A 13,511-nucleotide genomic window follows, 5' to 3' on the forward strand; every position below is an offset into this window, starting at 1 on the left:
CGCTTCGGAGTAGTGGTGAACAACTTAGCCGCCATGGCCGTTAATCAATCCATAACCAAAATAATCGACATAACCGCTAGGCGAGATTGATTTCCCTGGTCATATGATGAGATCGAGAGGTTACCTCTCATATGACCATGATAGAATTTGTATAAAATCAAGTCATTGAATAACAAAACACTATCGAAATGTCATTCTCTTCCACACTTAGAGAATAAGATTGTAATTTTTTTGAAAATTTAATAGTGTAAGGATAAATTTAATGATGGACTGTAACCACTTCTATTACTTTATGGGTTTTCAATGGCATCTCATGATACTTCTCACCCTACATACCATCAGTTAGTCCGTAATGTATGGTGCCTTAATTATTACGTACATTTGTATCGACAGTTCTTCCCTCTAATGTGATATTTGTTTTCACATCCATGGCGACTTTTACGGTAGTTGTGAATACTCTCACGCGGTCCAAGATCATAATAATTCAAAATTTTAAACTACAACAAATCCATGGATAATTGCATAAGCGGTTTGTGTTCAAGTTACACATTTTTAAACGTGTTAGGATTAAAATATATATTATGCCTTTTGTTTTATAGCAATGCCTAGGTTCAATGTTTTTATCTACCAACCCAAAACAAAAGGCATTGCTATAAAATGTATACGACGTATGTATAAGACCATTCGTAGTGGTGGCCTTATTGTGGCGTTTTGAAGCCATAATGCCTAAGAATCACTACGTACTAACACCACTATCTAATAATAATTAAAACATAACAATAATAATCCCAATAATTAGTAACTGATAGATCCATGTTTCCCACTACTCTGGATGTGCATGAATTAATGCAGTGAACAACGTTACATCAAATTTAATACAATTCGCTAAATGATATTAAAATTGCACTTAAATATCTAGACTTCACTACTTATACCGGAATATATCTCAGTTACGTTTACAATTTTATATTTTATTTATGCAAATTGAATTTTAGTAATTCCAACTATAACTCATTCGTCCATAATAATCCATACTAACACTTTAACTAGTGACACACTTAACTTTAACTTTCCTTGCCAACTACCAAAATTAATCCTGGTAGCATAAATATCATCGAAGTAAACTTGATTTACACATGATTTCCATTATACATTTTCTCATTTTGTTCATAATCATCAGTTTGAGTAGAAATCTAGTCAAAATATAATGTAATCAATGATGATTATTCTACTGTGATTATACCTTGCAACAAAAGTAATAGCTGTGTATATTATTGGTCAAATTGTTAGCATGGATTATTATTGGCTGGTAATTCAAAAGCCAGCCCACATATTTTCTACCAACACTGTCAAAGTTATCGATCGGTAGGGGTTTAAGTGGATTTATTTTATACAAAAGGGCTTGAAATATCACTTTATAAGATGTTAGGATAATTTCATTACCCCCCCCCCCATAATTGTTTTCCCTACTGAAGAGAGAGATCCGAGAATGGAGTGTAGCCTGACCCGAACAATCTGAGATTTAGAATTTTGAACATAGCTATTAATATCGAAGGTGAGTTTGTTCGGGTAATTGATGATGATGAAGAATTTTGTTAGAAATAGGCATGTGTGTTATGTGCAGGAGTTGTCATCTTATGTGCAAGATTCGTCGTCTTCGTGTTTTAGATAATAATTGAGAGACGAGTTCGGCGAGTGTCTTGTGTGTGATATTCATCTTATAAGCCATAACTTTAGGTTTTGTCATCATAGAGACATTTACTTTTTTACATTTTTGTCTCATAAGTTATCAAACATTTATTTCTGGCCCCACAATTTTATTTACAAACATTGATTCATTAAAATTTTACCATAAAATTTACACATATATACTTTTTGGTCCTTCAACTTTAATTTCACATATTCATCCTGCTGCAAAACTTTTATTGTATTGAACCGATACCAACTTACTTCCTGTCACTTTTTTGCTCTTTTCCGCTGTAACACAAGGTTGTTTTCGAACATGTAATGTTTAAGTAGAAGTACTTGTTTAACTTTTTAATATAAACTAATCGTTAAACTTAAGTATTAACTATTATTAACCAGGTCGGTCAAGTCAACTAACGAGTTACAAAACTACAAACCGTACAATTGCACAACTTGTTAGTTGTTACTAACGTTGTTAGATTACAAAAGTCAAAGGTTTATCCTTTGGCACTGAATCCCACCCACTGGGCCCACACGAAGCTTCCTGTCTGACAATTTCCACATTCCCATTTCAAACCCTTTACAAAACCCTGCTGCATCCATTCCTCACTCTCAAATATCAAAATTCAATGGCCGATCAAACCTCAATCTTCGGCCTCCACTTATGGATCGTAATCGGCGCTTCGGTCGGCGCCGTCTTCGTCCTCCTCCTCTTCCTCCTCTCCCTCTTGCTCACTAGAGCCAGATTCCAACCCAAACCCACCAAACAACAAATCTCCATCCCAACAACCCCCGCCCTCGATCCCGGATCAACCCGACAGCTATCCGGGATCGAGAAGCAAGCCTTGCTGTTGAAACAGCTTCAACAGCAAGACGAGGAGTGTCCCCATTCCAGGGTACAAATCCACATGTGCAACGGAAACCGGCACCGGGTTCTGTACCCTGTGGTGTCCCCGGTTTCCGTTGAGGGCCACATTGGCTGGATCTGTGGGACCCGAGGTTTCCCACCTGGGGTGGGGACATTGGTATACGCTACGAGAGCTTGATGATGCTACTAATGGATTCGCGGATGAGAATGTGATTGGTCAAGGAGGTTATGGCATTGTTTACCATGGTGTTATTGCGGATACTACTCAAATTGCGTTCAAAAACTTACTCAACAATCGGTTGTTACTCGTTTCTTGTTATTTGGTAAAAGATTTTGATAATGTTTTAGTTAATTGTTTTTAGATTTTGTTAATATTTTATCTACAGAGGACAAGCTGAGAAGGAATTTGAAGTTGAAGTTGAAGCAATCGGTCGGGTTAGACATAAAAATTTATTAAGATTATTAGGTTATTGCGCAGAAGGAGCTCACAGGTACAATATTATTGTCATATTGTGTTTGTTTAATATAGTTATTGTTATGAACTTACACTTATGATATTAATATAAATATTGGTTGCAGGATACTTGTTTATGAGTATGTAAATAATGGTAACTTAGAACAATGGCTTCATGGTGATGTAGGCCTTTGCAGCCCGCTTACATGGGAGATTCGTATGAAGATCATTATCGGGATCGCAAAAGCGTAATTATTCACTAATTACAGTCTAAATCCATCATTTGATATTTATAATGTTATTAGTAATTAGTAATGTATTTGATTATAAACTACTAGGTTAACTTATCTTCACGAAGGGCTTGAACCGAAGGTGGTCCACCGCGATATAAAATCAAGTAACATATTACTCGATAAGTCATGGAACCCGATGGTTTCAGATTTTGGGCTAGCCAAGCTTCTCGGTGCAGATACGAGTTACATCACGACTCGTGTGATGGGCACATTAGGGTTCGTTCTCTTTAATAATATTACATTTGCAAACACAAGCACACACACGAAGTGATGTATAATTGGTTATACTTTTTGCAGTTATGTTGCACCCGAATATGCAAGTACGGGAATGGTGAACGAGAAAAGTGATGTTTATAGTTTTGGGGTTTTGTTCATGGAGTTGGTTACGGGTAGATACCCGGTTGATTATAAACACCCACCAGAAGAGGTGCATTTGGTTGAATGGGTCAGGAAAATGGTCAACGAAAAGAGCCCGGAAAAGGTTTTGGATCCTAAAATGATTGAGAAGCCCGGTTTGCGTGATTTAAAACGGGCTTTAGTGGTTGCTTTATGTTGAATAGGCCATGTTATACACATGCTTGAGGGCCAAGACCAAAATCCAAACAAAGTATGCTTTTTTTTTTGGTTATAAATAAGTTAACTGATAAATGCAAATGATTAAATTTGTTAAATTTTGTTTATAAAAATGGTATCGTGTTTTAGGAAAGAAGACGCGTGGGAGAGTCGAGGGTGGCACCTCATGGCGGACCGAGCGACAAGTCAAATGAGGTGGTTAATATAGTTTGATGAAGACTGAAGAGGCATAACATGTAAGGGGTTTAAGGTTTGTATGTGCATACCTTGAAATTTCTTTCTATAATTTTTTGTAGTGCGAAATGAATTATATTTAACGGTATTATATATCTAGTTTATATGTTTTAGACTTTTAGTAATAGTATATATAAACCTTTTTTCAAGCCATGGATTGTATGTGTATTTATCATGTAGCTAATTGGAGGTCTTAGAAAAAACAATTTGCTCGCGCTTGTATCACATGAAGTTTAGTTATAATTTATAAACTTGTATTTACTTCTTGTGGTTATATCAGTTTTGTTACATTTCGTTTCAAAGCATCAGACTCGGGTTTGAGTTGAGGTTATAAACTGGTTAATGCCGGTTTTCACAAAATTTGTAACGAAATTAATATTAGTTTGGATTAAGCCTATTGGGGCATAATGGCATATTACTGCAGCAACTTGTAAATCTAAAACTCTACAAAACTGCAAGATATCTTTGGAATGTAAAGATTCTTGAATGATGCATGCATGCTTTTGACTGAAACTAAAGGGCTTAGGCCTGGATAAAATTTTGGCCCATTGGGCCTGACTGAAGCAACTACATTGAATAGGAATATGATTTCAAAGAAAACATGAGTTTTTTTATATTCCATGGTCAGTAACAATGAGAATATGTGTTGAGTCACTTCTGTTTAACCAATTTCATGCATACCTTTAAATACTTATAGAGTATTATCATATTTATGAAACCAAAAAATAACATCAAATATTCCCTTTCTAAACTTTTAAAATTTCATATTGACTTGAATTACGCTACAATTATGATTCGACTAATTTCATAATTTGGAATATCGATCATAATAACTTTTGAACACCTTTGTTGGTCTGGAACATCATTGGTCTGAAATATAGTTGGTACTTTGCGGAGGATTATTAACTACTAATTTCGTTATTAAGATGCGACTAATTTCGTTATTATGTCTACTTGTGTGTGACATGGATTAACTAACCCATATATCATGCTCAAAAAATTAATCTTAAACTCACTTAACAAACAACTTAAAACTATAAAGCACTCAACTACACTTCAAAGTTCAAGCACTTGGAACATTTTAATAGTTTATACATACGATATTATTACATATTCATATGTTTGGGTCACCAACTATAATAATTATTTAAGAACATGTAAAAACTATAGAAAAATACACAATGTCCATGAACACAAATTATTAACAAATCCAAATGAAATTGATTTAGGCAAACTCAACCTGAAGTTGAATAGTGTAATACTTCAGCGGCGGCAACGAGTGATGATAGAGCAACCTCTAGTGTAAGGATTCACCGGATCTCTAGCTCTCCAACAATTGCGAGTGTAGTAAGACCTACCGGAGCGTGGAAGACACAGGACTCTATTACCCGACAATGCACCATACGAAATGTAGTACTTCATACTCCACCATAACAAAGATCTACCACTTAAAACCGATAATTCTTCGTCATCATACATTGGCATTTCATCGGTATCCATTATAGGTATGTTGGCACGCGCGAGTGCTAATGCTATTACAAGACATATAGGAATGAGAAGCTTAGATGCCATTGTGTTTGTGTTTATGATTGTGTTTGTGCTTTTGTGTGAAGAAGTTAATAAAATTATTTATTTTTTGTTAGTTGAGAAACTATGTTACCTTTTTGTCACGTGAAATTTGTTAAGAGCGTCTCTATATAACCATTTATTGCAAGTTGACAAACTTTATCACCAATTTATCATGTGAATTTGAGGTGAAATTTGGTAAAAGCTAATAGTCTCATGATATGTTTGTGACCTTTTATTTATGATATTTTCATAGTCTTTTGCTCCATATATATATATATATATATATATATATATATATTTTCTATATAAATTTTTGGAAAAGTTATTTATCGACAACATTGTTTACGAGTCCCTTGATGACGCTCTCAAAGAAGCATGATCGACTGTATTGGATCTTGCAAATTTAAATATGTGAGATGGTGCGTTTTGGTGAACTCACAACCACCAATTAGAGTAGAGATATTAAAATTTAAATTGAATCCGACAAATCTCAAACTACCTTAGCCTCAATATATGAGAGGCAAATCAATCTCACCCGATGGTCTAATCAAAATAATCCAACAGTGCATAAGAAAACTTTCTCATAAATCACGTTCTTCATTGGCGGTGAGAAAACCCGAGTCACTTCTTAAATGTCCGGTCTTTATAACTTGTTGAACGACATGTAGAGGCACAGATTTGTAGTGTTTGTTTAAAGTGGAAAGGGGAAAACTACTGGAGAGGATAAGTTAATGATGGACTATAACTACTTATGTAACTTTATGGTTTTCCAATGGCATCCCATGACACTTCTCACCCTATACCATCACCTCAGTCTATAATGTTTGTTATCCATCTTTTTTGGTATCTATAGTTTTTAAGTACATTTGGTTCGATGAAACATATGTTTGATAAGCATGGCGTGATTTTAACTAAATGTGTTGGATGGTAGTTGTGATTACTCTAGCATGGTCTAAGATCGTAATAATTCAAAACTATAACAAATAGGAGGAGAATTAGTTTAAATGGGTCGTGTTTGAGTTACAAATTTTCAAATGTGTATGGATTAAGATAGAGATCCTTGGCACAACTAAATATAGTGGTTGTGTTTAGGTTAAACGATTTTACCTACCAACCCAACACAAATATCAATGCTATGAGTAAGTATAATCGTATAAGTAAAATAAATATGGTTAATATGAAACATTAAGCTTTAGTACAATGAACAATATTACATCAGTTTAATGCAATTTTCTTAATGATGTTAATCACGCTAAAATATGCAGACTTTGGTGCTAATACTAATAACATATGTTTTAAGTACTTTTACAATTTTATCATTTATTTCAGGCAAATTAAATTTAGAATAATTCAAACTATAACACATTCGCTGACAATAATTCATGCTAACAGCATGACTTTCGTTACCAAGACCAATCCCAGTAGCATAATCATCATAACACAAACTCAATTTACACTTAGCTTCACTCGATTTCCATTATACATTTTGCCATTTCGTTCATGATCATCAGTGTGAACCAAATCGCGTCGAGTATAATTTAAATCAACGATGATTATGCTACCGGGATTGCTCTTAAGAACAAAAATAACAGTCAGAAATATCACTAGCCAACCTATTAGCATGGATTATTATCGGTCTATAGTTTAAAAGCCAGAACACATAATATCCACCAACCGTGTCAAAGTTACCGGGGTTCAAGTGACTTTGTTTCAAAGCAGAGGGGTTGAAGTGTTATAAGATGTTAGCATATAATAATAATTTCATTATTACCCACCCAATCGTTTGTTTTCCCATCTGAGAGAGAGAGAGAGAGATCCGAGAGTGGAGTGTTATCCGACCCGAGCGATCTGCGATTTAGGGTTTTGCAATTTAATCGTACGTCAGGTTAGCGTGCAAATCATTTCAGTAATCGATCGTTTAATTATTGAATTGTAGGCTAGGTATAGTATAAATTGGTGTAATTGATCGATTGATGATGATGACGATGAATAATTTGTGTGAGAATGAGAAAGAGGCATGTGTGTTGTTATTATGTGCAGGAGTCCATATCATCATCGTGTTCGTGTGTGAGAGGTTAATTGAGAGAGAGGAGTGTAATAATCTTGCGTGTCGTGATCATTTTCATCCTGTTAAACCCTAATTTCTGCTGCAATCATGTCAGACAAGAAGCTTGTGGTAATAAAATAATCTTCTTCTGTAATTATTATTATTATTTATTGTTGTTTGTGGTGTTGAAAAGTTTTGATTTTTGATGTGTTGTTGGGTGAATTAGGTGTTGGGGATCCCGTGGGACGTTGATACGGATGGGTTGAAGGATTACATGAGGAAATTTGGGGAATTGGAGGATTGTATTGTTATGAAGGTTAGTTATTTATCAGTAGAATCATAAGTTTATACGTGCAATCGAGCCGAGCTGCTTGCGAGCCGATAAAAAGCTCAAAAGGGGCAACGCGAGCCTCAAATAAAGCTCATTTAGTTATCAAGCTTGAGCTAGAGCCTTGTATGGGAAACTCATTTAGGCTTGTCAAGCCTTAACTAGCCTTGTGTATTTTCTAGTTTTTCTTCATTTGGACCTCTATGTATTAAGTTAACACTTCATTACCAAGCTCGAGCCTAGCTTAGGCTCGTTTAAGGTTTTTTTATCAAAATATATAAAAATGATTAGAAAAAGTGTATTTAAATTAATTAGTAAATAATAAACGAGCTGAGCCCGAGCTTGCAAAGAACTCATGAGAAAATAACTCATGAGCCGAGCTTTAGAAAAAGGAGTTTGAAACGAACCGAGCTCAAGCCAAGCTCGGGCTCGGATCGGCTCGGCTCGTTTACACCCCTGTTTATAACATGATATTTTGTATGGCGTTAGGCGTTTGGGATGTGAATTTGGTGACTTTGTTACTGTTGTAACATGTTAAGTTTGGTTAGTTTGAAACTAGCTGAATTAGACATTTACTAAAATGATTTGAAGCATATAGTTTCTTTAGGATTTGTTGATCTCTCTGCATGTCAAATACATTCACATATGTGGGTCATATTAAGTTCGGTTAATTTGAAACTAGCTGAAATAGACCTTTGCTAAAATGATTTGAAGCATCTAGTTTCTTTAGGATATGTTAAATACTTGAGGAAATTTGGGGGATTGGAGGACTGTATTGTTATGAAGGTAAGTTTATAACATGATATTTTGTATGACATTTGGATATGAATTTAGTGGCTTTGTTACTGTTGTAATATGTTAAGTTCGGTTAATTTGAAACTAGCTGAATTACACCTTTACGAAAAAGATTTGAAGCACATATTTTCTTTAGGATATGCTAATCTCTCTGCATGTTAAATACATTCATATACGTGGGTGTATTTATCTGTACGTATGGACCAAAAGACTTTGCCTTTATAATTACAGGAGCGCTCAAGCGGTCGATCTCGTGGTTTTGGATATGTAACCTTTGCAGAAGTTGAAGATGCTAAGGTAATTTAGCTATTCAAGCCTTATATGTTTTTTTATGAAACATTTTTTCTTGCCATTGAATTCTTCCATAGTTACAAAAGATTAACAAATCTTTATACTTTTCTCTAAAATTTATGTTGCTTCTGTGATGATACTTTTTTCATTTCACATCACTTTGCCATAGGCTGCGCTTTCAGCCGAGCACTTTCTCGGGAACAGAGTGTTGGAAGTTAAAATAGCAACACCAAAGGTTGTTAACAACAAACTCTCATGTGCTATAAACATACGTATGAAACTTTAATAATATGTTATTAAAAGTTGTTTCTTTCTCAGGAAGAGATGAGATCATCCTCTAAAAAAATCACCCGGATTTTTGTTGCTAGAATTCCACTGTCGGTTACAGAAGCCGCATTCAGGAGGTGATTTATTTAATTTATATCATAAGCTGCATGGTTTGTTTTTAAAATTTCCGTTTTTTTATCATAGCTATTTGTGGTCCATAATGATTAACATTCGTACAACTTTTGTTCTTTGCAGTCATTTTGAGAAATATGGCGAGATATTGGATTTGTACATGCCCAAGGTACATAATCAGATACTACATTTACAATCATATGTATTATGTTTCTTATCATTTGGGAAACATTGATATTATTGAAAATGTCTAATTTTTGCAGGATCCAAGTACCAAGGGCCATCGTGGAATTGGTTTTATAACTTTTGCAAATGCCGGTAATTCACTCGAGACTGGATAATCTTTAGATAATTTTGACCGCTGGTAGTTAACTAACTTGCTTAATATTTCTTTACAGATTCTGTGGATGAACTAATGTCTGAGACCCATGAACTCGGGGGTTCAGAAGTGGTTGTTGACAGAGCAACACCTAAGGTAACATGTAGCTAATATCTTAAAAACTCTTTTGTTTTAACACATCCTTAACTTCTGTCGGCGCCTACTGTATCTTATAACTGATAGTTTTAATTTGATAATTATTCACAGGAAGACAATTTTCGGCCAGTTAGCCGCATGCCGCCACCGCCGCAGCCTCCGACTGGCGGATATGGTGCTTATAATGCCTATGTTACAACTAGATATGCTGCACTCGGTGCTCCTACCGCATACGATTATCCAAGCTCTGTTTATGGAAGTATGTTCACTTGTTTGTTGCCTCATATGATGTAACTATTTTATTTTACATTATGTTATATCAGGAATATAAAAATGCTTTTAAATATTAAACCTGCAGGAGGAGAATCAGCTAGAGGAATGGGCAAGAAGATATTTATAGGCCGGCTTCCTCAAGAAGCAAATGTGGACGACCTGCGTGATTATTTTGGTAGATTTGGACGCATTTTGGATGTGTATATCCCAAAGGTAATTAATTTGACTTATTTGATTATATATATTTTTAATTATTTATACTTAATTGTGATTACTTATTTATGTAGGATCCTAAGAGATCTGGTCATAGAGGGTTTGGTTTTGTGACATTTGCTGACGACGGTGCTGCGGATCGTGTTTCTAGAAGATCACATGAGATATGTGGACAACAGGTGGTTACAAAATATATTGATTTTGAGCTTGTGACATTGTATGATTATGCATTTCAATATTAATATGTGTGTTGGATTACAGGTGGCAATAGATTCAGCTACACCTGTTGATGATGGTGGTGGTTCAAGTGGAGGCAGCCAATATTTGGACACCCCGCCTGAGCCAGCATATGGCGGTTATGGCCCCATGCGAGCTTATGGCAGAATGTATGGAAGCTTGGACTTTGATGATGTAAGTGTAGTCCTACTTTTACGCGTTTATGCTCTTTTTTTTTAAAAAATTAATATTGATACCATGTAATGAATGTTTTGCAGTGGGGTGGTTATGGTGGTATGAGTGGAAGTATGGGGCGGATGGGAGGATTGGGACGGATGGGCGGCGGTTTGGGCGGCCTCGGTGGCGGCCTCGGTGGCGGCATGGGCAGCTTAGGTGGAAGTATGGGTGGAGGGAGAACTTCACGAGATTACAGGTATAGGCCGTATTAGAGCCTAAGTTGTTTAAACTTCAAAGGGGACTTTGTGTTGAATTTGTTGCTTAAACTTATGTGAACTTGTGGATATAACAACAATGTTTATGTTATATTGACGAAATTAATGTTCATGTACTCTACCCGTTTTAGCTCCCAACAATTGGAATTGAAATATGAATTCTGTTTATTATATGCCTGATTTGCATGGTTTGTTAGAATTATATCATTTTATTTTACATGATTGTTGGTATGATTTTAAACCAACCCTACAAATTATAAACCGAAAGTGATTATTGTCGAAGTTTTAAAAGAAAACTGTGCGCTAAATGCGCTTAGCTCATCAAATCTTACAGTTGCCTAGTGATTAAGATGTCACCGAATGCTTAATGCTTACAATATCAAGTATAATATTAATATGTACCTAACTAATAACTTTGCTCTTAACTAAAACTATATCCCACTTGAACCCAAATCATAAAGCACTGGTGGCATCTTCATCACTGTGCGACTGAAGCGGAGTAATAATGGCAACCAAAAGCTTGATAATAATAAACAACCAACGATCAAGAGTTATGACAACGGAAGCAGCCTTTGAACGAATTTGTGATATATCTTTGTAAGCTCCTAAATTTGTTTTTATGTCTCAGAGACACATCCTCGGACATGTTCCTTCTCAGTTCTTGGGCTTTCATTTGTGCAGCCCTGTTTTTTCGCATTATCTTATCCATAGACGCCGCTTTCTTTTTTTCCAGTTTCATCTGATCACCACAAAAAAATATTACTTGGCCCGTTAACCACGATATTTCCAATATTTATATCTTTGTCACCAAACGCACCTCTAGTTTCCGGATCGATGCTTCCGCTTTTGCATTCTGCAGATTCTCCCATGCAGCAATCCTTGCTTCCTCTTTCTCGAGCCTGCAAAATCATACTATTATTAATAACTATAGTAACAATAATAATAATAATATTATTATTATTAGAGACATACTTTGACAACTTCATTGCTCCTTGGGTTGCATTCCAAGTTAAGGCTAACTCATTAGCCTTCGGTGATCGATTATCGTTAATCATAGTGACGCTTTTGTCCACCTCAACATCCCTCACTTCCAACCTGGCCGATTGGTAACCGCCAGGCGGCGGTATATAATCAGGCGAACCATCCGGGCTGCTCTCAGGGCTCATTTGAGTCGCCATGTCTCTTCTCGAAACACCATTTTCATCATTCTTCTCATCTGCATACCCTAATAATTAGATCCGTAAACGAACCGAATGAACACGTAAAGGGCATGTTTGTGTTTGTTCATTTAAATGAACACGAATACGAACACATAATCGAAGACATATTTTGTGTCCGTGTTCGTTTATGTTCGTTTGTTTGATATCTAAACGAACAGTTTACGAACATAACTGAACAAAGGTAAACAAACAAAAATGAACACATATGAACAAATATGAACACAAAACAAACATGAATGGACATATATGAACACATTTAAATGAACACAATACAAAACCATTAACTAGATAACTCTTCCAGATAATGTTTAACTATTTGCTGTTAATATGTAAACGAGCATAAACAAACATAAATAAATGGACATCAATGAACATAAATAAACGAACGAACAAAACATGTGTTCATGTTCGTTCGTTTATTAAATAAACAAACATAAACGAACTTCTCGCCAAACAGTTCACCGAACATTCGGTTCGTTTACAGGCCTACTAATAATATAACATCCATCACAACAAATTACAAACATATTCAAGATTGTACCTTGATGATCAAGATATGAAGACTCAATCACTCCATCAGGCACAAAAACACCCGCTGTTAACGGCCCACTTTTCGCTTTAGCCCGTCTCTGAACCGGCTGCGGTGTTTTGCAACCACCAAAACCAGAAACCGGACTCGTGATCCATCGCTCTGCGTCATCCCATTTCGACGGCAGTGTTCTTCCACTATTGAATGGGATCAATGCTGCAGCACTAATATGTCTCCTGCTACTATTACTTGATGGTACTCTCTCTGAACTCCACCCCTTTTGAAACCCGAAAATATTATTATTATTATTATGATCTCCATAATCAGGAGTTCCTGGACTCGTGTACGCACCCGAATTCCGAAAGGAAGACGCAATCTTGTTTTCGGATCTTAACTGTGGTGAATAGCAGACCTGCATTGCATAGTCTGCTGTTGGGAATCAGTCTCAAGAACACGAATACGGAAATTGATCTCAACCAAGATCGACTTTTTCTTTTTATTATAATTCTTGACACGCTTACAAAATAAACTGATAATATCACTAACACATCTATATATACTAAAATAAAAAGAGAATTGTTCTAAACTTTCAAACT

General features: G+C 35.6%; 1 protein-coding gene and 1 pseudogene across 3 annotated transcripts; both read left to right on the plus strand.

Moving 5' to 3' along the window:
• Positions 1–2,295: 2,295 nt before the first annotated feature.
• On the plus strand, positions 2,296–4,087 carry LOC143599566 (putative serine/threonine-protein kinase At1g01540; annotated as a pseudogene). Its single transcript, XR_013147321.1, has 6 exons — positions 2,296–2,852; positions 2,941–3,045; positions 3,134–3,256; positions 3,347–3,517; positions 3,599–3,908; positions 4,004–4,087. The product of XR_013147321.1 is annotated as a putative serine/threonine-protein kinase At1g01540 (transcript).
• Positions 4,088–7,690: 3,603 nt separating this feature from the next.
• On the plus strand, positions 7,691–10,969 carry LOC143599562 (uncharacterized). Of its 2 annotated transcripts, XM_077077481.1 has the most exons (12): positions 7,691–7,853; positions 7,951–8,040; positions 9,079–9,144; positions 9,308–9,373; positions 9,457–9,542; positions 9,661–9,706; positions 9,801–9,855; positions 9,936–10,012; positions 10,124–10,271; positions 10,371–10,498; positions 10,573–10,677; positions 10,760–10,969. In XM_077077481.1, the coding sequence occupies exons 1-12, from the start codon at positions 7,833–7,835 to the stop codon at positions 10,952–10,954; spliced, it is 1,083 nt and encodes a 360-aa protein (XP_076933596.1). In that variant the 5' UTR covers positions 7,691–7,832; the 3' UTR covers positions 10,955–10,969. The 2 variants fall into 2 exon arrangements, with proteins under 2 accessions (XP_076933596.1, XP_076933597.1); XM_077077482.1 differs by lacking the exons at positions 7,691–7,853; positions 7,951–8,040 and adding an exon at positions 8,805–8,838.
• Positions 10,970–13,511: the final 2,542 nt, after the last annotated feature.

The sequence above is a fragment of the Bidens hawaiensis genome, unplaced genomic scaffold, assembly GCF_021521415.1.
Source record: "Bidens hawaiensis isolate Kalapana, Puna unplaced genomic scaffold, B.hawaiensis_p1.1 tig00052358_1, whole genome shotgun sequence".
Lineage (NCBI taxonomy): Eukaryota > Viridiplantae > Streptophyta > Magnoliopsida > Asterales > Asteraceae > Bidens > Bidens hawaiensis.